General features: G+C 34.1%; 1 protein-coding gene across 1 annotated transcript in view; it reads left to right on the top strand.

Annotated features, from left to right (window-relative positions):
• Positions 1–18,676: 18,676 nt before the first annotated feature.
• LOC108735175 (LIM/homeobox protein Awh) overlaps positions 18,677–27,366 on the top strand; it is a 112,917-nt gene continuing 104,227 nt past the window's right edge. Inside the window, exon 1 of the mRNA XM_025977444.1 lies at positions 18,677–18,967. Within this exon, the coding sequence (XP_025833229.1) occupies positions 18,962–18,967 (6 nt within the window). The 5' untranslated portion in view covers positions 18,677–18,961. The remainder of the gene's footprint in view (positions 18,968–27,366) is intronic.

Raw genomic sequence — 27,366 nt, 5'->3', positions numbered from 1 at the left:
AACTGATAAGTTGTGAACGAAAAGTCAAGAAGTAATTCCAGTGGGCCACAACTTTTAACCCGGAAAACTTTTCTACTTTTACCAGACCTTTCGTTTAAAATTTCACTACGTTTGCAGGTAAATAGTCCGTTGATCCGTTGGTTTATACAGGGTAGTCCATTAAGCGCGCCTTGCCCTCTAATGGTCTTGCCGTTGAAATTGGAAGAAAATGTTTCCAATAAAAAATGTAGCTGGTCACATCGTCCATCTGCAAAAATTAATATCAGAGATGGCGGAGTTCCAGATATACTGGAAGTATACATCAGCTGCCTTATTTCAAATGGAACACGCTGTATATTATTAGCATTTTTGAATTCAGCATCGGTTTTAATGTCCGATTTGTAAAAAAAGTTTTTGTCTGCGCAGTATCTTGGAGTTATTCAGTAATTTTTAGAAAATTTGACGTTTGATAAAAAGAGCATGAAATGCACTTGGCTTTTTATCTAAAAATTTCTTTCATATCACATTAAATTATTGCACTAGTAATGTTCAAATTTCAATAACTCCTTTTTTCTAATGGGGAGCTATGCTCCTGTTTACAACAAACAACAACAAAGATACACATTTAATAATTCATTGTAAATAAAGTTTGTTCGCAGTATTGTTTATATTCGAGTTTTATTCACTTTGGCAATAAACCATCACTACATAGTATAAAACAAAGTCGCTTTCCCGCTGTCTGTTCCTATGTAGGCTTAAATCTTTAAAACTACGCAACGGATTTTGATGTGGTTTTTCTTAAAAGATAGAGTGATTCAAGAGGAAGTTTTATATGTGTAATACATGCATAATAATTCTTATCCAATTAACTTTTGAATACATTGTGCATTTAATATAGATCAATATGGCCCTTTACAACATGTAATTTAAATGAATATTTTCGAAGATATTACAGATTTAAAATGCAGGGACATAGCGGTTACGGCGGTACCGGCCGAGGTATTGTCTAATGACAAAAAAACTGTGAATGTTGTATATAAAGACATTCTGTAGTATATTTAGTATGTTCAGGGGGTATCTTTTGAAGATTTCCCCTTTTCGATAATAATCTAAACAAAACAAAAATATATTTAGTATCAGCATTGCACCCGTGCGAAGCTGGGGCGGGTCACTAGTTTATCTATAATTCGAATAAACATGACAGAATGTGTCAACCAGCAAAATTTTTTATTGGAAAATTTTCTTTCAATCTGAACGGCAAGAGCGCCAAAGAGCAAGGCGTGCTTAATGGACTACCCTGTATATACGATTTACTACACATACAGATACAAATGATAGTCAGTTAGAGAATATGGTCAAATTTCTGTTATTCTAAATTATTTTATTTAAGCAGAATCAAGAATAAAGGTATGTGTAATAGTCACAATAATTAATATTGGTCTGTATTTAGCATTTGCTTGTCAATATACGCCAGCAGCAGCCTAGTTTTATTTTTGCCATAAAGTTTCACACGATACGTAATCTTGTAAGTTCCCGCCCAAAAATTTAGGAAAATATAAATAGAAGTCCAATAGAATGAGGTGTATTATTAGAAGTAAAATTAACGAAAGGCGTTCACTGGCCACGAAATTCGAGAAACGTGTCATCCGATTGTTCTTTATCGGAACGTGGGGAGGCTCGGGAGCCGTGTAAGGTTGAATAAGGGCCACGTGTCAACAGGAAGCATTACATTAACTTTGAATAAACACGAGCTTTGTTCAAAGAACTCACGGGGCGTTTACAACTCGATGATTTTTAGATTTTCTGTTTCAATTGATTATAACTTAATTTCGAAGTATTAAAGGATAAAATAAGATCAAAAAATAATACAATAATAAAATGTATTAGCAGTGACAATAATTTTAGTAAGAGTAAGAATAATAGCATTTAGTATCTTACAATAAACTTGTTGCAAATGAAAATAATAGCAATGAGTCATTGTGATACGTTTCTACTTACAAGGAAGTCCATGGTGGTCAGTATCCATCGAAGTAAATGGATCCTGTTGAACTGTCCTGGGTGCATTTGTTGTGAAACATGGTTATTTATATCAATAATTTTTTACACCCTACGTTGTGGCGCTATCACGAGATACACTCTACAATACCTCCAGATATTACCTTTCAAATATTTCGGAATACTGATCAGACATACACTGTAAAAAATGTAGTCAGACTGACTCCAAATATTAGTTCCAGAAGGTCCGCTGCAATTTTGAGTCTACTTGACATCATTACTTCCAATCAATAAATTACTTTCTGAATGTATCCGAAATAGCACGAGTCATTGTTGAAATGACATAAATTTTGGGTACTAATAACATTATACTTAATCAGTAGTACATATGGTTGCAGTCATTTTTACAATTGCTGTCGTCAAAATGATATATTTAAATTGGTATATATAGCATTAAGAATTGTCAATATGGCATAAAAGATGCTATATTAACTAAATTAAAGTGTCAAAACAGCAATAATTTAAAGTAAAGTCTACCTCACCATTTGTAAAATTGACGTTCATGCAATGTAAGAAAAAGAAAATTTTTTGTGTTAGGTTGACTTTTATAAAGTAACACTTTTTTATAATGCTTATTATATCCCAAAATTTACAGTTATAGAAAAGAAGTTTATAAAATTAGAAACGTTTTAGTTTATTATATTATTATTTTATAGTAGCAATATGCTGATACTCGTAGTATATATATATATAAATATCACACAGGAAAATCTTCAGTTAGGTTTTGGCATACCTCAAAATACCTTTTTCTATACACATAACGGTAGTTTTTTTTAAAAAGTTTCGTCCAATTCTTGCCATAAGGTTGATCTATCAGCTTATCAGTACTGTACATTTTTGTCTTCATTCCTAAAGGTATCTCTCTTTTTTGCAAATGCTTTTATTAGGATGCCTAGTTCCACTGCGGTAATTCACCTTGCTCCAGAACAATTTTTTCTGGTGAAAATGAAACGTTTTCGTGCCCTTGAGCTGTAGTCAATACATACATACAAAAGTATTGTAGCGAGTGTGTTTGTGTGCGATCGTGCACACGTGTGTGAACGGCTTATCGATTCGCCGACTAGCCGCGGGCGCCTTTCTTCATGTGCGCCGTATTTGTAAATGTGTGTGTCGTACCTGCGTTCTGGGAAAGCAGTTAAACAGTTCAAAGAAAAAAGAAACTATCCGGATGTTTCGAGAAGGCTCCCGAAACTAAACAAAAGAGTATTTAAAGGAAGAGACGATCGCCGAGTAGAGTAAAAATAAATTGACCGTTGCAGAAGTGAATCGAGAAATAAATTGACAGTGATAGCAGTGAAACAAATAGCGCAAATAGTGATATATCAACAGTAGTGTAAATAAATACAATAATGCATCACCTATGTTTAGTAATAATTTAATAGTGTTTTAAGTTCCTTAATAATACAATAAGTGTAAATAAATAGTTTTGTCGCTAGCAGTCTTAAAAGTTAATTTTGTTAAACCCACGAACATTACAGTATTATTAAAGATAAGAAAACGCTTTCAATATATCAATAGCTTCTTAAATTTAGGTTCACAGATCGCCAAGGAGGGGTGGCATAAGGTGGTCAAGCCTTTCCAGCTCCAGTTTAAAATTTAATTGTCGTAGAAATATTAATACGACTAACTGACTAATATAAATACCCGTTAAATAAATAAAATCTGTACCTATTTAAAAGTAGCCATTGTGTATTTTGTATTCCAAATACATTTTTCAAAGTAATTTCACATTTAGTTTAAATCAAATATGGAATGGTATCATTTTTAACAATTTCAAATACATCCTTACGACTATTTTTCACTTAAATGCTTTTTTGAAATATGTATTGGTAATTGTAAACTGTTTTATTCGCTTAATTAGCAGTTACCGACACCGTTAGGTAAACTTGTGATGACGATACATAATATAAGTATACCGAAATATTATTGTGTTTTTCATATTTTCAAGAAACGGAAAGGAGGCTACCATTAAACGATAGAAGTAACGTTACTTCTGGTATATTGCTTGTGTAACGCTGGCATCTAATTAATTCGACTCTTTAATTTTATTAGTACGTTAAAGTTAATTAGCGAAGATGAAGACATCAACAATATTTTAGTGAAAGTTATTGTGTGCCCTGTTACGGAAGTACATACTAAATTTTGTTGTCCCACACGTAAACCGTTTCGCGGAGAAAACTCGTTTCAGGCATCATTATACACACACACACACACACACCTTCCATTACAAGTAAAATCGACTTAAATCAATTAAAAAGAAGAACATAATTCGCAAATTAATTACAAAGTAACACGTAAATAATTTATGATGGTAAAAGTGTATATTGTGTTTACTGTCGTTTAATAAGTTTTAGTATAAAAGTCAAAATTTAATTAAAAACGTAATTACCTGAACGAGCCGTAAAAAAGCCATAGAAGACTTGTAAAACTTCCACCGGCGAATTTTGATAAGTAAGTGGAATTATAAGTTTTATGAACATTGTTTTAATGCAATATTTTTCTTATTATGAAAGCATGAAATTCATTAGGCCAAAACACTATATAAGCACTGATGTGCGAATGATTTATGTGCGTACTGCCAAAAATTACAGACATTGTGGGAATCGCTTTTGTTCCCAAGTTCCCATGAATGCATCTGTATAAAACTTCATGGATCGGACATAAAACATCAAATCTGCATCAATTCAATCTTGAAATAAAATTACATTGTAAAGTACTATCATGATCCTTTTATGAAAAATCGGTTGTCTGTAAAGTCAGTTTACTGACGATAGTTGAACGTGACAACGTCATAAGAAAATACTGATGGAATGGTTTCATTTTTCAAAATAAAATTTTAATTTTATTTGTTTGATAGATATTTTGTATGGATATAGAGAAGGAGGTAAATGGAAATGTATTATAGTATAGCAGCTGTCCACGCGGACGCATCGCTCACTCAAGTAGGAGAGAGACAGATGTCGAACGCTGCCGAACGCGGAGGCCGATTGTGCCTCTTTGTCGCTCGTTCCGCGCTCTCGCTTGCACTTCAAGCCTTAAGTGGAACGCCTCAGAGCGAGGTAACGCCGCATGAGACATGTTTTTTCGTGTGTGTAGCCGGCTCCATCGAAATATAAGACGTTGTCACGTCAAAAAGAAAGTGCATTTTGGATTCTGTCCGGTGATAGGGCAGTTTGAAACAACAAAATTAAGTAAAAGTTTAGAGGTCCGAATGTTCACCGTTTTCGAGAAAAACGTATTTGGAAGTACAGGCAAAAGTCAATCCGGACGTGGAAAATCGTGCAGGGAAATACAACTACACAACGCCGCTCCGCATTCAATAAGTTGATAATTATCATTATCTCTAGGTCAGTGTATTACTGCACAACAGTAGTTGTTACTTACTATTGGCAACATCGTCTCTTCTCACGAAGCTACTGACTGCTTTGTTTGTGTTATGGTATCAGGAATTGCCGACATAAGGAGTCATTCAGGAAGCAATACAGAAGGGTAAAAACCACGAAACATATTTGCTCGAGCTTCCGTATTGTACAGATGTTTTAATATTTTTATTTCTTGAAAACAACCCCCATACTTATGAAATAGCACCGAACGTTGGTTCCCCTCAGGTGACAGTGAAAACAGTTGTTGTATCCTTACCATTGTACAAACCTTGCACCAAACTGGTTTTCAACCATAAATGGATTTGTGGTTTCAGCAAAAAAGTGCTTCGTACAGATCAGTATGAAACAGCGTGTGTATCAAGCGCCCATGAACAATGCTAATGATGTGCAGGATCATGTGATGATCGCTGCAAATTAAATTCGCTAGATGCTTTCCGTTTTTGGGCGAGTGAGAAATAATTTTGATGGATGTCTCGAAGCCTGTCTTTCAGCACGTAGCGCGGATCTAATTTCGGACAATTTTATAGTGTACGTATGTGTATTCCCGAAATTAATAACTCGTCTGTAAATAAGCAGTAAGTCGTTGTTGTTGGGTAAGAAACAACATATGTTCAGTTTTCATTCAGTTCTTCAGCCCTTTTTAGAATAAACGGAGTGTTTCTGAAATAAGTGGTAAGATTTGGAGGGTGTTAACTAGATGCAATATGAAACCTCATGATGAATACAGCAGCGTCATTAAGGCACAAATAATATGTAAAAATGTAAGTTACAATCTGAGACCGAACCTGGACATGATTTGACAACGTGGATGTGGTTCAACTAAATCTTAGAATATCGATAAAATGTCGCTTGTCCAACGTCTAATGTTAATATAAATAACAACAATTTACTGCTTACTTAAAACGCCACTAAACACAGACATACATCCGTGCACTACAAAACTTTTTCGAAATTAAAACCGCATGAAACAAGAGTTGCTTCAAAGCGTCTACCAAAATTATGTCTCACTAGCCCAAAAACATCAAACATTCGACGAATTTCATTTGCGGCGATCATCACACGATCCTGCACATCATTAGCGTTATGCATTGGCGATTGATATGCGCACTGTTTCATACAAGTTTGTGGAGTTGTATTCGGACTATCAAGAATGTAAACATCATCTTATGGGAAAAATTGACGTTTGAAGCACTTATTTGACAACTGACTCAAATCTACCCGTAGCTGAAAATCAGTTTCCTTGATGCACTTGATAAGGATTCAGCGACTGTTCCTTTAAAATTCGGCACACTGTAACATGAAAGAAGTCAAGCTTCCACGCTGTTTCATGTGTACTACTTGGGGGGTTGTCTTATATAAAATCAAGGAATACTACTACAGACTGACAGCTAATCTAATAAATAACAAGCACAAAAATGCAAAAGAAATAGAACATTCCTTGAAAAAGTTATAGTGTTAGCGAAGCAATTGTCGTGGTCACAATAAAAATTGTGAAAACTACGAGTTTTATTTTTTACTAGTTTTATAAAGATGCCCTTCATGCAAGTTTTGTTGATTTAACAGTAAACCTAACAATAAAATTCTATTCAACTACTTAACGGTATTAGGTGTTGTCAAAATATTCACAACATATTAATACCAATCGGTACTTTTTCCCACAATTAGGCAGCATACACACAAACTCAGTTTTAAAGATTATTATTTAAAAAAGGTCACAATACATGACTGCTTATATGTACACTGACTTTCACGTGTTTATACTGACAGCGCGGCTTACAATTTATAAATCTGCATTGGAGTCCAAGAACGATGGAGTTCATTAACAATGTAGACAAAGTATTCACGGTAGCGTATATTTAGCATTTATATGTGTACATAGTTAGTCTTCGTAAACGACTGTCACATAAAAACTAATCGGTCACATAAAAACTAATAGTAAGTAGTAGTTATATAATGTCTGTGTAACTGTCAAGTATAGTTGCAATTGCTTGAATCGATTTTAAAATTGTTATTAGAGTTATTTACATATTTATTTATGTATCTACTTCGTGTATGTAATATGGGTAATTTATGCAGCAACGTAAAACATATTTCATTAAATAGATGTTTGCAAACAATGAGAAAATATACTCAAGTTTCCTTAAATTGCAATTTTCCCGACGAGCAATTTGCCCCCATTGTTTCATTTTGCTTAATTGGTGTTGTATCGTTTAGTTCAAATGTTTCGAAAATTAATGCGAAAGATTCTGCATATTGACGGAAGTTATACTTTTCTTTTGTTTTCGTTAAGGAGAGGAAATCATTAAAAGGCATCGAGCAATCTGTACGATTGGGTAGTGTTAGATTCCCTTCGAGGAAGACCTACCAACTAAAATCTATAAAACTTTTGGTTGTTTTATTCCCACCACTAATGCTGGTGGGCGGGCAGTTCCTCCGGACTATGCCTGCTTTCAGGAATCGTGGGAATGGGTTGGTGGTGGTGGTTCGAGTGAGACAGTTGAGACGGACGAAATGAAGACAGAAGAGAATGAAAGATTATCTGTGGAATATTACTGCTCCAGCATTTGCCCAAGTGATTCAAGGAAACCACAGAAAACTTGGACCAAGGCAGACGAACTCGGAATCGAACCGGCGTCCTCCCGAATGCTAAGTAATGGTCTAAACCTTTATAGGTCATTCCGCTCGGTCTGACAGCATCAGTATTCAGAAAATCCATCGTTAATCGTCAGAGGAACCTCTCAAGATATGATAACTATAAGCATTAGTAGAATCGCATCTCTGTTTACCATGCCGCCTTGAGTGATACATGGAATTTCTCCTCACTGCTGTCTTCAATGGTAACTTGACTGGAACCATGGTAGACCATGACTGGGACTAATAGTAATAGTTAGCCATGATCGGTCATCAGTAGGAATAGATTTGGTATTTTTTATCTTGAATGCACCTATCCAATGTGTTCCTTCCCTTAAAAATTTTCAAGAAGTCGAAGTACGACAGTTCAGAATCAGTTCGTTGACGTTAATAACGCGGTTAGCTTATACCAGTACCTGCAGATTTTTTATGAAAATGTACATCAGTAAAATCCATAATCTTACGTATAAAGTCTTGAGCACGTTTAATGTGTGTACCTAATAAAACGCAGTGCCTATAAGTGCCCATTTCGAGATAGTCGATTTTCTTTTATCCATCGGCCGGCCGTGGCGAGTTGTTCTTTGGTCGCCTACGCGTTTTCAGGCGCGCCAAACCTGTCCCAGCAAGCTATGGAAGCCGCCCAGGCATTTATTATTTTATTGTGGTCCCTTTATACAGACCGGTAGCCTGGAGGTGAAATTACTCAATAAACAATATTCATTTAGCCACCGTAATGTGCAAGGCAGTATAAACCATAGCAATTAAGCGGTACACGGCTCGGCAGAGGTACCCACCTATATAATTTAGACCAATGAGACGCGTATAAATGCATAAAAGAACATATAAAATCCAGTGATTTAAAACGTGCACCATTAAGCAAAAGAGTTGATGAATCATAAACGGAATTGTAGGCATAAAAATGTAAAAAAAGAAAGGTGAGGAACAAAGTGGAGAGGAAGTCTTTGTTAATGCCTGGTGAACGCATGGCTAGCAACTTTACGGATTCTTCTAGTAAAAAGTGGTCCCTGAATCCAATGGCGGCCTTAGCATTTCTGATACTCATGAACAATCCGAGGTAATTGACCGTTTTGTTTTTGTTCAAAAAATTAGATAATTGTAGAAATGGACATCAGAGTTATATGATTTAGGCATACTACCATTGTCATTCAAATTTAACAAACAAAAATAGGAATAAGTGCATCTATAAGGAAAAAAATACAATAACGTGTAATTATACAACACGCTACTGAAGTGAAACTTCTTCCAACACACGAACATACCGGGATACGGGTTAAGGAATTGGTTTAACGGTATTATTTGTACACTATGCTTCGCACGGGTGCGATGCTGATAGTAAATATACTACAGAATGTCTTTATATACAACAATCACAACTTTTTTGTCATTAGACAATACAAACCGGCCGGTACTTAATTGGATAAGGATTAATGCTGTATTGCTTAAAATCGCTTCGTAAATAAGCCATTATTTCTCATAAGAAGTAAAGGATAAAAAATGGTTATTGTGGGTTATCCCTAAGAGATAGACATATACCATCCGGGACTTTTTTGTAGACCTTTTTAAGGTGTACAACACTGTAGTACATTATTTTGATCTATCTCGTAGGGTCCAGCCAGCGTTTGCAATGTAAGCGCAAAAAAATGTGTTTATTTACGATATCACATTACAAACCTCTAAAATTATTAGTGTTTCTCTATTATATTATGCATGTATTATATATATAAACCTTCCCCTTGAATTACTCTATCTACTAAAAAAAACGCATTAAAATCCGTTGCGTAGTTTTAAAGATCTAAGCATACATAGGGACAGACAGCGGGGGAAATGCGTTGCATGATTTCGTTACACAGCAACTCGCATGAAACAAACTTACCCTATCGTGCGTAAAGAAGTTTCACTTCAAAAATAATCAGTTATCGTCGCATTTTTTTCCTCTCACTTGGATGTCTTATAAGTATCTCTACCTCTACTCTTTCATAACCGATGAGTTTCGTTTTCAGGGATTGTTACTACAGAAAAATATTCAAATTGTTTCATTTCATTATCATAATGTTTACGTCGGGATTTGCAAATCCATGAATGCTCATTGTATAAATAGTAATAGCGAACACCGCATCATTTTTATTCGCTCTCAATAAATCCATAATCTGCAGTCAATTATTTTCGATTACTAATAGGCATCAGGTAGACTGTGTGTATTGGAAAAGGACTTCTACAGCCGAAGCTATACGAACGACCTATCACTTAATTCCGTGAGTAAAAAAATCAATAAATTATAGATGGAAGATGGAGGTAACAACGGAGCATCATGGTGCAACGGGAGATGCCAAGGGCCAATTTCCGATCATCGGCACTGTACTAATTTATATTCGACATGTTAACAACCGAACACGGCTAAAAGACCTGTAAATCATGCGATTTATAATTGCTTATTTACATGACGTTAACGGAGAAACAAAAGATTCATTTATGATTGTCTTAAATCTATAAAGAACGGTCCATCCCACACATGGCTACCGTTGAAAAGTTAAACTAGCATTAACCATAATAAACTGGGCATGACTATAATATACCAATGTAGAATAGATACTTAAAAATTTCATCGTAAAAAGGAATAATTTATTATTCTTCTTTATACCTCCAGAGAAACGATGAGTTCTACATTAGTCATCAAGCGATTAAGTTGAGTTAGATTATTATTACTTTTCACCATTAGGTATATTCGTAATTTCCATTTTCACCAAATTAGGAAAATGAAATACAATAGAATATTTAAATTTAAAAAAGATGAAAGTTAATAGTTCATGAATACTCTTATAAAGTTTAAATCTTTTTTTCGTAGATGAAATAGCAAACAAAACTCAACCATATGCCTTACATTTAGCATTACTACATGGAGATTCCTTAATAATAGTATAAGGATCAAATTTAAAACTAAGGGATTACATAGTTTTTGTTCTATTCGTATGTGGATTAATTTACAATATGTAAATAATTCGAGGTTGGTTGCAACTTAGTTGTACTTTTGAATACAGGAACATTATCAGTTCTTTATTATGTTTTACTTTTTCTAGTTTTAGAAGTCAATTGAAGACGAACTGATCCTATTTAGCTTATTATGTTTTCTCAATGGAGTGGGTATATCTTATTATACCTGAGATAAAAATGTTCAGTCTCTCAGAGTCTCTGAAAGCGAGACTGGAGTCTCCGTCTCTCATCGAGTCTCTCTGGTGTCGCTGAGAGGGACTGTCAAAAAAACTGTTTAGCGTCTCTGAACGAGAGACTCGAGTCGCTCATACAGAGATCCTCATTTAGCGTCTCTGAACGAGAGACTCGAGTCGCTCATAGAGGGATCCTCATTTCGTATCCAGTCTCTGAACAAGAGACTCGAATCTCTGAACGAGGCTCGAATCTCTCAATAAGTGGTGTCTCGATAGACATGGTTAAAATATTCTAAGTTCAACATATTTCAAAGATCCCAGACTTTCTACGAGAGGCTCGAATCTCTCAATGTTTTAGTTTTATTCATTCAGTCTCTCTGTGAGAGACTCGAATCTCTGAATTAACAATTTTATCGTTCGAGTATCTCATACAGAGACTGTGAGAGATTCATAAAAACACCTAGGCAATAACTGAGAGACTGTGAGAGACGCTGAAAGACTCTGAGAGACTGGAGAGAAACTGAAAATTTTTGTCTAGGGTAGTGCGATGCTAAGAAATGTGGATATTATTCGAGTATACAAATCTGTATTCTAACTAAACTCGGTTAAACCTAGTGATAATTTCTGCTGTATTTTAATTTTCCATTTTATTTTTGATTTCTTCAGCCATTATGGGCAGGTATATTGTTTTTTTTTTGGACTTTGTCGAGATAATTTTGTTTAAGATTTACAGCGTTCGGTATAGAAATCAAATATCTAGTAAGTAAGTAAGTAAGTAAGTAGGTTGCTCCGATGCTCTGATTGACTTAATGGTTAGTTTGATATTACATCTATTATTATTATTATTCGTTATATCTACAATTTTATCTAGTTCCAGCATAAACTTTGCCAATAAGGTAATCTAGTGTATTATCTGGTTTGTATTTATAGTAATAGCTCTATTTTCTACTTTTTTACTGGTAGCGAGTAGATTTGTTTGCCAAGGTGCCTATAAGTGCCGGTTAAGAACAATAACTAATCTCCTGCGATAGGTTTGGTCTTCTGTAGTTTCATGGAATTTGTTATATGCTCAGCATATGTCAGGTAGGTACTGATTGAGCATTAAATATATGTTTCTGTGGTTTTTGGTTTTAATTATTTTGTCTTGAATTGCTACAATGAATCTTTCACTTTCTCCGAATATGCAGGGTGTCCAGAAAGTGTAGGGGGTATTTGTAAATTGAATAATAAAAAAACTACAAGCCAGAAAAGAAAGTTTTTTTGGTTAATTTTTAGACAAAGTTTTGGAAAATTAAGTGCCAAAGATGATGCCGTCCAAAGTTGATCCTCGCGCTGCTGCCATTCCTTCAAACGCCACGCGTCTACATATCTCTCTGGAAGCGGCGGCCATTTCGGTGCGGATATTGTATTTCAATTGCAGTAAAGATCGTGGTTTGTTTACATACACCTTCTCTTTAAGGTGTCCCCATAAAAGATAATCAGGAGGGGCTTCTCGGAGGCGATTTGATGGTGCCTCGACGAGATATTACTTTTTCCAGGAATAGTTGATTAACAACTGCAAGCAATAGGTTTGAGGTGTAGCAAGTGGCCCCATCTTGTTGAAATCATCTTTTCACATTAAAATCACCAAACTTTAGCAGTTGTGGAACCAAAACGTTTTTTAACATGTCACTATACTGGCCACTGTTTACCGTAAGTGTTCGTCTTCGTCCGTTTTCAAACAAAGAAGGCCCAATGATGCCTTCACCAGACATGGCAGCCCTCGCAATAACTTTTAGACTAGGTAATGGTTGTTCAGGTTTATGTCTTGGATTTTATTTAGCCCAGTCACTAAACAGTATGTTTTCAAACGTTGGAAAGCGTTAAAGCATTTCATTTGCAAAATTCAGTAGGAGAGGATAATCGATAACATTCAATTTTTGAACTAACTGAATTTTATAGGCTGCAAGATGTAAATTATCTCTAACAACTATTTTTTGATGTCAAGTTCTTGACTGCGTTTGCGAACTGATTGAGATGGATTTTCACGCACCGACACTCTCATTTCTTCAATCGTTTGTTGGGTTCGAACAGAGCGCGGGCCACCTGGATTGTAAATTTTTACTGTCTAACCGGTATTTTCGAATATTCGAATTCATTTTCTGATGTTATCGTCCTTCGGTGCTTTCCGTAGGTATATTGAATTTTGCCCGATACAATCGTTGAGCTGTCATTAAATCTTTAAAAAGTAGTGAAACAACATCCCTACCGCACTCCTCCGAACCGCACTGTTACAAGGACAGTTCAGATACAAACACCCCCTACTCTTTTTGGGCATCTCAGCATGTTCAATACTTTATCTGTTTCTTTTTGTTGTAGTTGAATTTAATGTTTTTGTTGAAAGCATTTGATCCTACCTTTTCAATTTTGGGTTCTTCTTTCCTATTTCGTTGTCTATTATTTTAATTATTACTTTGATGTGAGTTTGGGCTTCATCACATGTCATATCCCTTGGTACTCCCTTGTTTCGCCACATAACCGTTTCACACCTCAGAGGAGGGATTCCCATCACGAATAGTAACGTATTTTGCTTCCATAACGTAGCTTTCCTGAAGCCGCAGTGTCTACATTCACTCACTATCAGTACGGGACACTAGCGAAGGATATGGATTGCATTTTCCACAACTTTGCTGCACAAACTTCAGGCAGTAGTCCCATTTTGTTCGTGCAGTTGTAATTCTCAATGACATATAAGGACCTCCACGAGTCCTGGCTTATTTCTACTGAGGTCGATAACTTAAGGATGTTTGGGAGGTATGTCAAAATGCTGCGAGACAAATAAAAATTTGGAGATTCGTTAATTGAACAGATTAAATTTATTTTTATTAACAGAAAAAAAAGCTACTAGAAATTTCAAATTTTTATAATAAGTAACTTGAACTCTGGAGAATCACTTTAGCGTAAGGTTATTCAAATTCACTAAATAGTTATCGAGGAAAAAATGAAAAATTAGCTGAAAATCTCGTTTTTACTTGATAATATAATGATAATATTTATAATTGTCTGAAATAAATGCAATTTTAAAGTTTTAATTATTATTTAAACATATTAAAAAGTTTTACGCTCATTATTGATAGAGATTGAAACTAAATATTGTTTTGTTTCGAAGTTGAAATAAAGGCATATTTACTGCCAACAGTCAGTTAAAAATTTTCCATAGTATTCGTTATTTCTTATTTTATTCAGTTTTTGGTCAAATGCCAAATTTTCTCTCAAACCGTATACTTTTTTTTTAGTATAGATAGCATTTATTTACCTCATGATATGCTGCAAAATCTAATTAATCACGAATTTCTAATTTTATGTACTCTTGTCTCCGATTGTACCTCCCAAACATCCTTAAAGGCTTTGGCAATTAGGTTGAGTTTCTCAATTTCTGCACCGTTCTGTTACAGTCCATCTTCATAAGGCTGCTACATAAACCAGAAACCGATTCTAATATTTTCGTATTCTCATATTTTAAGCAGAAAATCCTCGTGAACTTCAAAAATTAATATTATTGTACTTAAAATGTGATAACGACACACTGCAACAATGATAAAAATTCAGCTTCTACTTTGATAATTAAAAAACAAAGAACGAATCATTTACGCCGTAGATGAATGTAACATACCTACCTACTTATATCAGAAATGTGTATGCATTATAGTTTGGTCTTTGTTAAAGGTCTGTAATTTGCGCCATTTTATGGGCAATTACTTTGTATCATTTGAAGAGAAGATGGCGTCACAGATGAGTTATAGATGTATCTAAATCTTTAACCAAACTATTAACATAATGAAAATTTCGTGTTAATACTATTTTAAGTTTAAGTAGATACAAGTAAAAAGGTTTTTTGAAAAAGGTTTGTTATGTTAAAATAGATGAACAATAGGGCAGTTTAGAGCACAATGGTTTGGGCCTATTTTTATTTTAATTAAAAGGTTTGAAGGTTGATTCTCTGACATCCTTATTCTCCGGTGGTTACTCTCACTGTGTGCATACTACATGTTGTCTAGTATTTATTTCCATATTTCAACCGCTTTATTGGTAAGTAATCTACTTTGTTAAACCCAAATTATTGTACTAAACAGCCTAAACGGACACCTGCATTGCTACATCTGAAAATATTTTAACAACTCTAACGTGTTTAATACCTACATGTACGTATTGTGTTGTGCTATTGCTAACATATTTTTGTAGAACAAACAGAGTAGCTCAAAACCCCAACGCCAAAACACGACACTGTAGTTGTCCGAAGCACTTTTCGGTTGGGGTTTTGAGGTAGACTTGTGTACAGGTCTGAGGAAGGAAGCTAGCGAGCGATCGCGCAGGTACTTGTCCATTTATGACCTATTTGGGTAAGTCACTTGGAACCGATACACAAATAAGCTTTCAGTAGGCGTAAATTATAGTATTAATAGAGATAGGGCAGTAGCGTACTAGAAAATAATGCAAAAACATGACTTATCAAAAAGAAAAAATTAACCTATTGCTTTTGTTTTGTAGTTAGTTTTCACATTCACTCTCATCATGGGAATCTCTATCACTGTCACCAACATCAACAATTAGTTCTTCTGTTTGTCTGTCTATTACTTGTTCACTGATCCCTATTTTTCAATATTTAATCTACGCCCCTGATAGGAATACTGAAGAATGAGGGCTGCAATCTTTATACCTAAAACTGCCTACTTTTGCTACTGCGCATCCACGCCATTTTAAAATTTCCGCCAGCTTCCAGCGTCAGGCCTGTACAATAACTCATGAACGAATCGTTCACAAGAACGGCTCACTTCAACTGAGCTGAGTGAAGTAGATCAGCAACTGGAAGAATTATAGTTCAGTAGTTGTACAGGACGTTTTGCGTGAAAAGTGAGAAAATGGGGACGAAAAATGTGAAAATACATGAGTAAAATCAATTAAAAATAGATGGTGTTGAAAATATATGAGTTATACTGTATTATTGGACGTTTTGCTTACTCTACATTCTGAGCGTTGAACTAAATGAACTACTGAACTAGACTAGTGAATTAGTTCACTTCATTGAAGAAGATTTATTGAACTACAATTTACAAGTCTATTTTGAGCTATTCTGTTTGTTCTACAACCGCCAAAGTTTTTCCAATCTTTATATATTTTTGTACGCGAGTCAAAGTGGGGTGGATCGATAGAACCACACCAGGATGGATATGCGATGTATGAAAAACAAGACAGTAGGTGTACGTCTTATTACAGGTAAGCAGGTTTTGTGTCGACCAGCTTATAGGGAGTCACTAGTAACTGTGGAGTGGTTCGTGAGTCAAGCCGATAAAAAGCTATTTAGTTATTTGTTCAAACCAAAGGTAATCTTCGTTTTATATAATATCGATACGGGGACATGATCCCTCTTGGGTTTTGTTTTATGTTCATCCTTTTTGTATTAAATAAACTGGTTGGGTTTATTAATTATTTTATTAACGGTCACTTTTGCTATGCAAAACCGAGAACATACCTACCATGAAGAACCATGTACCATTACACAGCATGAAAAGAGAACCAGAATCAAATGTATTCTCATGATGCATAGGTAAATCCAAAAATTCGCTATTTTAGGTAACACAGCTATCAACTTCACCTACAAGGACGAAGGGCCGCATACATAATAATGAGTATCTAATTAGGTGCAATCTATTTATGAATTGTGCTTATAAATCACTAGATTGTATATCTACAATATATTAACCTAACACTTAATAAATAACTCATACTGATCCCTTCAAGTACACTACAATGTTAAACATAATGTTAATAAACATAAACCTGTCTTCAATTTCCAGCTCCCTGCACGACTAATAAGTGGAAGTATTTATACTGCAATTTTATCATAGTATTTGATGGAATGCATTAGAATCTTTCAGTCGTCTTTTATCAGGTTTGATAATTCGGGCGGTACGTTAATATGTACTTACTGAAATAGATCATTTCCTAAAACAAAACGATACGCGAATTCACTAATATTTCGATGACTTCTTCAGAAGTGAATTCAATGCTATAATGAGCGCATTTTGTTGCAATCTTTCTTGTAGCATGATCGTTCTCAGTCATGCTTTCTTAAGGCGAAGAGTGCAAAAAAAGTGCGTTGGAGCTCGCGTTTATCATTGGAAGTGTGCATAATTATGCGAAGATAAGTGAATTATCCAGTATATGCCGAGATCGCAGTGTTTTAATACCACATGTTTTTGGTTTTTCTTCGTTGACGCCTTCCTGCAATTTTCTGAGTAAATCAGTCAAAGGCTTCCATCAACTTACTGTCTTCAATTTTGCAACATGTTGCAAGCAGCGTGCCTATATTGTGTCCTTGTCCCTCAGCACATACAGGTAAAGACCTACTAAGCACACAGCTACAATTTGAAACCAAAGACATTTTCGCATATTTCTTTCTTGTCGGAAATGAAGGCAGTCATTTTTCATTTTGTTTTCTGCTGCTCATATTCAGGGGCAATTGGATTTTTCACACAGAACCACTATTCACATCCAGTACTAAAGAACTGAAGCATTTAATATGTCATGGAGCTCTTGGGGGGGGGGGTGTAGTACAAAAGGCCCTTTATTACAGGGAATATCGACTTAACGCGTAACCAAGCAAAACAAGAAATCTTTAGTGGCCAGTAATATTCAAACTCGTTAGATCTCATCAACACGCCACTCCGTTCATTCGTGACAGAACACTGGTCAAACTTTTACTATTAAACAGCGTTCGATGAATAAGTACATTCAGTGCGTGTGAACAACATCTGTAGAAAATTACTACTTTCTGTGTGGGATTCCATTACGTTCGATAAGGCCCTTATCTAGTGGGGATATCGAACTTCTTTGAGTTGAGGGTTGATCCTAAACTTTAGAGTTAACCTCGGGTTGCTTTCACTGTAAATATGATCCTGTTAACTTTGGACAACTTCGTAGAAGTGTATCAACCACAACAAGTAAGTATGCATGAAGAACAAAACATTTGGATTGGGTTAGGTAGTTCGCAGTATGAGAATCCTATCTTTTAGAATTGAGTGTGTTCATGGTGTGGATAGGTAGATACTTATGACATGACTGGTAGATGAATTTCCCCGAACAAATATCCGATTGAATTCATAACGATGGCTGTTAGCAAACTTTTTCACGTACAGTGATCCATGTCGCTTTCAAAACAACGCCAGGAGTGTCTTTAGCAAAAAGACAGAAAAGCAAGCAGTGGTAACCACAGTGTAGTATATACCACAGTGTAGTATATTTGAAAGTTTGATGAGCGGGTGTGGTTTGTTAAAAGATCCACGCCCATATTTGTGAAAAAGGTTTGGCCTCTTTCCATCTTATCCACCAATCGGATTCCTTTCCAATGCATTACCCTTCGAAAGGAATGCTCGTAGCAACGTCGACAGTCTCCTGCGCACGCTTGTAGTGACAACGTCATACTTCCAAAAACCCGAATCGCTCTATGTAAGCACTACTCTAACTTTACCTACTTTGAGTCCGAATTTTCGCGGCCCTTTTGCTGGAAATCCCCCAACTGTTGTACCGGCATCTAAACGCGTATTGCGTACCTACTGACCTGTAGTGTCTCCTTTTTTGCGATGACTAAAAATCCTTGAAGTGATATAAGTGAAGTGCAATAAAAGTATGGTACTTCCGAGGCTCAATGCAGTGTGTTAGAGTGCTGCAGAACGAGTGACAAAGAAGAAGAGCATGAAGGTAAGAGAGCTTTACTTATTCGCATAAGTAAGTTATTGGCACAATTAAATTGTCCATTCATGACCGATGATGAGCTTTTAAGGAATATAATGTAGACCTAATCTACATATATCTACTGAAATTATTAATTAATCCCAACATAAAAATTTTTCCATGATGTGCATGAAGGTAACTGAACCTTCTCGTGATTGATAGGGGAAAATTTTCGAGATACACTAATATCGTCATTGGGTGTCAAGGACCAATTTCTAATATGCCTGCCTGGTGTGGGTATAGGCTGGAAAGCTACCTGAAAATAGTATGAATGTAATGGGAAAGGATTTGAATATAAAAGGAACAACATTTTCTCAATAAACAGTTGAAATTTTCACTTTTGGCATTTAACGGAAAGGATTCATTTTCCAAGAAAGTTCTACTTTGTTTTCTTCGAACAACCTACGTAATACTGTTTAAAATATTATCTCTAAAATATCTGAAATGTACATTATTTGATATTGATATTTTTACCTAATGCCTTTCCGGAAAATGTTATGTTCAAAGGATTTTGCGTTTACCTACCACGTAAAGAGAGACAGCGGCTTATTCATAACCTACTCAAGTCCTTTTATCATTTTACATTATATAATGGTGTTTATTTTTATTTTATCTACGTTGTTGTAACTGCTTAAATACTGTGCAATCAATCAAAACGTTTAGTTGCCGTTTTCTATATGGTTTAATCTCGGTGTGCTCGTTAAGCGCTTGTTTCCTATTGGTTGATGAAGAAGGCCATTTTGTTGGTCATAAAGTATAGGTACCGGCAAGCAACGTTTCCTTGACATATGCACTAACAGCCTTTCCTTTTGTACGAGGAGATTAAATGAAACACGTCCTATATGTCATGGTGACGTTTTTATTGATTGATGCGAAAAAGGGGAACGAATGCTTTGAGGTACCGTTTATAACAGATTTTCTATTTAGGTATACAGATATATGTATGCCAGCGTGTATATTGCACGCTAGATATATCAACAAATATTTATCTGTACAATAATACTACTATGAGCTACTAAAATATTAAGGAAGATCTCAATTTTGACATAACTATATTTAAATAAAATACTGTTATAAACTTGGAATAACTTAATAGAAAGATAGTAGGTAGTATACAATCTAACATTGTTTTATAAAAAAAAAATAAGACAAACAATTGCCGATAGCACCTGATAAATTATTTATCTTTATAAATACAGTCCATTGTTGTAGTTATAGATGAAATAAGTATTGGAATAAGAAATTAAAAAATAAAGTTGTACAGTAAGAATATAAAATAACTGCAATAAATCTTTATTTCAATACCAATTTGTAGTTATTTATTTATGAGATTTATGCCTGCCTATCTTCATAATTATAGTTTTAAAATTTTGTGTTGGCGTAAAACATAAACGGATGATCTAACAACAATGTTATAATTATTTACTTAGTAGTTGTATTTTATTGTTAAATACTTATGTAGTGGTTCTAAGGTTCAATGTTTTTTTCTACAACTTAACAATACAGACAAAAAATAATTCCTATGTTGTTATATATGTAATTTATGTACAACGAGAAAGTTGTAAAACTTGAAAAAAGTTTGGTGATTTTAATGCTCATACATCTTAAATCAGCGTGTTTATCAATGATAAAGATCGTGACAGTTTTTGTGCCGTTTGAATCCTTTGGGATACGGTATCCACAAATGTGTGCTTATTCAACCCATAACTAACTGTGGACCTTACAAAATAAATAGAAAAAAGATCACAAATTGAACGTTTACCATTACTTTTGCGATCAAACTTCAGAATGGGAAAAACGATAGAGATATAACAATAAAATAATAAAACAAAGAATAGTGCAGGGTCGAGTCATTTTTAACAAAAAAAAATCACTTGTGCAGAAAGAGACTATCTGTTAAAAGTCAAATATGTTTGGAGTGTGGGCGCTGCGGAAAAGAATAAGTTAGAAACATTTATTGAAATGTGACGATGATGCAAAAGATATCCTGGATGGAAAATGTTAGAAATGAGGAAGTAGTAAAATAGAGTAGAGTGAGAAATAGATGAGATAGACTGGTAGAGCACCTTCTCAGACAGGAAAGGCTAGTAAGAGGCTAATTTTAATCAGAAGCAGGAGTTAAAAAGCGTAGATGTAGACTTAGATTAGATTCCTCATACATAGATTACTTTCCACAAATAGTTATAAATGTCGACTGTTCTAGTTTTCGAGAAATGCGAAGATTGGAGGTGCATGTCCAACTAGAAACCTTATAATGAGGAATACTGACATTATTGTTACTATATCTTCAAAAATTTTCGAAAATCTTTCCAAATTATTTAACCAAACATTCTTAAGATTAGGTTGGGCTAGGTTAAGTTGACTTGTTCAATAGGACATATAAGAAGATAATCATGAAATACTAATGCGTTAATTCTTCAGACTGTAGATACTATAATTACAAGGATTCATATTTTCAATAGAATAACATTCGTATAATCCGGTTTCGGTTATCTCCAAGAAGTAATTTTAATTGCATTTAGCACCCTTGGAAACTAATATAAAATCCAATTTCAAGTAAGTTGATTACAATGAAATTTTTCAATAATTGTTGAATGAAACCTATTATTAGAAGGAGTCTTACACGAAGAGAAAAATCTTGTAAATCCTGAGTTCCTTGACTAACATTGGAAAAATTACCATGGTAGCACAGTAAAAATTCCCATGCTTTCTAGTACAGTTTATAAGGTTTCTTACAAAAATTATTGAACTAACATTGAATTTGTCAATGCATCTTTCTTGCACCCACTTTATAGTGACAAACAAATGAAACGCTTTCATCATGTCGGTAAATGACATTTCCTATAAAATTTTTAACGAAATTATTCAACTGATGATAGATATACATTCATTCAAATCCTTACCCCAAATAAACTTGATCCTCAAATCTTAAGAAAACAAAGCTATTGTTTGTTTTGTTTCAGTGTGACCAAATTTAATAGGACAAGTGTATTGTGTTCGGTACGGTTTAAAACGAATTTAAAGGATTCATTGTCCGAATCGGTCAGTGTATATATGGTTATTTCTTGAACCAACATTGTTCATTCTTTCCGATCCAAGCTTTTCCGTCGTCCGTTGTCTGTTATGTTATATAATCAGTTATACCAACGTGGTTACCTATACCTAACATAACGTCAAAGAAAAAGATAAAAAAAGGCACTCGCCGTGTCCGTTCACATGTCATATCAAACTGACTAAAAGTTATACACGTACCTGTAGCAAGCCAGCAACGTTTTTAAGTGGCAAGGGAATATGATAGATGAGACGATAACTGTCAGGTCCTTGTGGCAATGAGAGGTGTTGGGCATTCATTGTCGTTCCTGTTTTTATTTTAGCTTTATACATATATGTGATGTGTATGCGTCTGAATTCGTATTCGACAAATTCCTTTTTCTCGACGAGTATTATATAGAAAAAGAGGGGAAAAAAACTACGAAAGTTTGTTTAGTTCAAACAGCATTGGAGAATAATAAACGACGGCCAGGGAGAAATGATAACAATGACGATGGCCGTTCAAAGGATGGAATTTAATGTGGATTCAGCTGAGCTTTTCGATCTTATAACCGAACAAGTATTAGTTGTTCCTTTAAAAAATAAAATACACTTCTTTTAATGGGTTAGTTGTCAGTTTATCAAAATATTCTACAGTGCGATTACTTTATCTGACTGTTATTATGTGTTGTGGTCGAATTTGGAAATATAGATGTTCCACAGAATTAATGGTTACGTTTCATCCTTTTTGACTGTGGGGATTGAAATTCAAATATTTGGATATCCAAATGTTTCATTANACAGAATTATTCTGTCAAGGATCAAGTACCAAGTGAAGGCTTCTTACAGTATTTGTAGTAGGGTAATTGAAGTTTCGAATAGTATTTTAAGTACTTTCTCAGGTACATCTACTTGAAGTATTGCCTAGCTCTGAGTGCAGGCTTTAAAATGATTTATATTGGACCACATATTTTCCTTGTGGTCATTTGAAGGAGTAAGTTGTGTTCCGGAGTCCTTTATTTTATTTTTTTGAATCCTCTTAATATGGGATTCTTAGTTATGAAGGGGTCAAACTAAAAAGCATAATACTCCAAATCTACGCCAAAATTATAAAGGATTACTATAAAATAAACTAATCAACTTTATATACATCAATTACTTATTAGTTTGGTTAGATTACGTTAGGTTAGTTACTTTGCTAGTTATTTCGTTAGATCTTGACTATTTAAATTTATATACTGATTCTTCATGTTTTAATAGTATACTAGTCACCAAAGGATAATGATTAAAAACGTTTAAGATATTGTTCAGTAAAACACAAGCTATATAGAAGAGGTGTATATAATTCAATTAAAAAAAAAGTAAATATTCAAATATCCAAATATTCGAATATTTACAAATTCAAAGATCTATCCAAATATTTGATTATTCAAAATTTTAAATATCTGGATATTCAACTATACCTACCTAAACATCTATTTAAATGTAAGGTTGAGTTCTTGTAGATCACGCAATATTTTCTGATTTTTAATATTGAGTGTTCAAATCATTACCCAACTAGAATTTATAGAGGGCACGCTCCATGTAGCGTGCGGGTCTCATGTGGTTAATGAGGGGCATGCCGATATGGAGATTTCCCCGTAGATTTCTTATGAAAATCCTACCAAAAAAAGTCCCGACTAGAATTTATAGGACTCATGCCGAATGTAGCGTATGGGCCTCATGTCATTAATGAGGGGCATGCCGATATAGGGATTTCCCCGTACATTCCTCATGAAAATTCCACAAAAAAGGTGGTGATACTAAAATGAGGATTGCCTTATGGATTTTTCATATGGGTCTTAAGAGGCAAACCTATCACATGCTTAAACTTACAGTTAAGTCTACTTTATGGGGGCTCGATGAAGCAAATCCATTTGAAAATACTCTCAGTAAAATGAAAAAACTTATAATAATAATAATCCCTTTGCCTATTTATGTGAAAATGTTGAAATTTTTTTCATTTGCAACGAACCAACAAGTGTACTTCCTGATATTGTTATTATAAATTATAAGACAACTGAAACCAGACGCAAGTATTATTGACTACAAAACAGCCCAACACAATCTTACTTAAGAACAAACAAATTTTACAAATAAGTGATATTTTTATATATTGTATTTTTTCATTAATAACATTAATAATGAAGTTCATTTTTCCAAAAATTTTTAATGCGGTAGCAATAATTTTTCTCTGCGGTGGCCACATGCAGCATTCCTGATGATGCGCAAATGCGGCAAGGCGTTATATGCCCCTTCCTTGCCCTAAGGGGCAACCTCATGGAGCCGAGAGAGGTAGTATGGTAGTGTAGCTACCCACTTAGGGACACTACCTGCATTCCCCTTAAAATTCTAGTCGGGTATATCAAGAGTCCAGAGTCAACAAACAACAACAAAGAAACAATATTTACAAATATTCAAATATTGAATAAATTGGATATTCAAATCAAATTATAAATATTCTACTTAAATACTTCTAATCGAAACTTAGATCTAAAACACCTATATTCCTTAACACACATATGTTCTAAAAAAAGTTAGAATCAGCAGCACACTTAATAAAAATGACTCTTTTTGTTCATACGCATATTAAATAGAGTATAACTATTTTACCTCATTTATTTAACCTGCTTTATTGACTAATTGCCGCAATCTTGAACTATTTCCATTATCAAAAAAAAAAATGGGTAAATAATACGTACCTAAATATGGGGAATTTAGATGTGGTGCACAAATCGACACATTTTTTATTATATATTTAAAATCCAATATATACCTACATGAGGTGTATTTCTATAATATATAATATTAATGGTTGTCTCAGTTTCATGTTAATAATGAACCACGTAATATATCTATTCCATACAGATGTATATTTTGTCAATAATACCTATGTATATAACGCATATATTCTCTTCGAAATGTTTTCCTACATACTTAATCTTTTCCGCCGGAAACATTATATTCGAATGCCTATTATAAATGCTAAGCTGGTAGGTGTATTTAAAATCTCTATAAAACATTTGTTTCATACGTCAAATAATCTTATACCTATAAAACGAATGATGTGAAAAATTGAATTTGAAATAGAAAATGTTGAATATATGAAAGGATTTCTCTCTTTCAAATGCCAAAATTAAAACTCTTTTGAAAAACTGATTGGTAATTTATTAATATAGTCTGAATAAAATGCGTTTTGTATTGATCTCCATGAATAAAACTATTATATAGTAATATATTAAATATAGAATAATGCTAGGCAAAAGTGATAATTCTTCTTTTTATTAATGATTTTGTTAATAGTAACAGCTGCTCAGATTATCTATCTAACAATAATTGTGTCGAAAATTTTTTACTACCATTCAATGTTAGTCGAGTCAAATCGTACTATTCAATCCTATGATAGGTATAGAGGCCATTTCGGTATAAACGTTGGGATGATTTAACATGGCTTGATCTCGGTAGAATTTTAAGCCATTATCAATATCGAAAATGGTTTAAAAATTATCCAAATTAATATTTATAAACAGGCATTTAAAACAAAAAATTTAAAAATAGATTTTGCATTATCATGTACAGTGTAAACTCTTTATAACGTCACTCGATTTAACGACAAACTCCTTAAAACATCGCAATTGCTTGACTTTGGTTGGTTTACATTGTTTTCTATACAATATTACACTCTATATAGCGTTACGCTCACTCTATTTAACGACAACAATGCGGCATTATAAATCATTGAGCAGTACTTTCTAAGTTGCCGAAATAGATAAGAACTGCAGCTGTGTATGTTGTTAAAGAAGACGATCCTGTCCCTCCACCAAGCATCAAACAAGCACTTGATGCAGCGAATCTATTAGAAAAATACTTTTTATATAATCAAATTGATCCAGCAGTATCTCCAGATATGAGTAAGATACGTAACAAAATACAATTAAAATATTGGAGCAGCAAAAAACATCAGACGAAGATAACAGGCTATACACAATGTATGAATAATAATGTTCGTGTGCAAAATGTGTACTATATGGGTAAATGCATATTATTATAGAATAGTAAAATAATATAACGCTGAAAAATGTTCTGTCCCTTAAGTGTCGTTATATAGACTGTACACTGTATTTATATTTCAAAATACATCACATCTATTTAATAAGTATAGAAAAATTACCATGCTCTCTTATAATGTGGGTGTCTCTGACTCACAATGGAAAAATTACCATGCAGCACAGTAAATATTTGTATGCTTTCTAGTAAAGTTGATAAGGTTCCCCTGCAAAAATTATTGGACTAATATTGAATTTTATCAATACATGTTTTTTGCACTCACTTTGTAGTGACGAGCATGGTAATTTTTTTAAAATTTTTCTCTTCGTATACCAATTATTGTGTGGAGCTGCTTTGTACAACATATATAAATCTCACTTTAATTTATTTATAACCGTTACGCAGTTGTACCTACATTTATACTTTTTTTTATGTTCCTGTTGTTAAAATGATTATTATTATTATTATTATTATTAACGTATACCGAAAGGGAAATTACTGATGGAAAAATGTCCTTGTTTCAAAATATTATGTAATTGTTAGTGTTCACTCGTACTAAACTTGGTAAAATGACGTCCATGAAGATCGCTGTTCCTTGAGGTTAATTGATATACATTCGAAGTAGTAAATCTGGTCCAGTACAGGGCTGACATATCCAGCCAGGTTTTCCCAAAATTTCTTTTAGTTCAGTCAGCATCCGGCTAATGGCGTCATCACGTTTTTTTCCGAACTTTGGTTAGATTGCATATATGAAAGAGGAAAAAGAAACACAGAGCAGAAAAAGCCTTTTTCGAGGATATTGTGTATATGCCTATTTATTACCTTTTGAAATAAAGCCTACATTACCTATAGGGTTCTTAAAAGCTAAAATTGTAGAGTACTGAAGAGATTGAGCTTATGAGATTGTATCCCCTTCCTTCTGTCTATCTGTGTAAATATAAAAAAAATATTATTATTTCCAACGTATAGGTCGTAGTGGATTCTTACATGTCTATTATGTACGTACTGAACCCCTGCATCTGGGGAGCATCATCTGGGCTGGATTTTATATCCAGTCAGCATTTTATACAGTATAGTTTAATTAAAAGATTATAATTATCTGAATTTCATACATTATTTTGGTGAACAAGGAAGTAATTTTTAGAATAGGTATTTCTATTACAATATGCGACAATTCGTTGTATTTTTTAAACAAACTCTCCATTTTTTTAGAACAAACAACAACCGCCAAAGTTTTTCCAATTTTCATA

Source organism: Agrilus planipennis, unplaced genomic scaffold, assembly GCF_000699045.2.
Source record: "Agrilus planipennis isolate EAB-ADULT unplaced genomic scaffold, Apla_2.0 scaffold27, whole genome shotgun sequence".
NCBI lineage: Eukaryota > Metazoa > Arthropoda > Insecta > Coleoptera > Buprestidae > Agrilus > Agrilus planipennis.
This window is presented reverse-complemented; position numbering and strand designations above follow the sequence as displayed.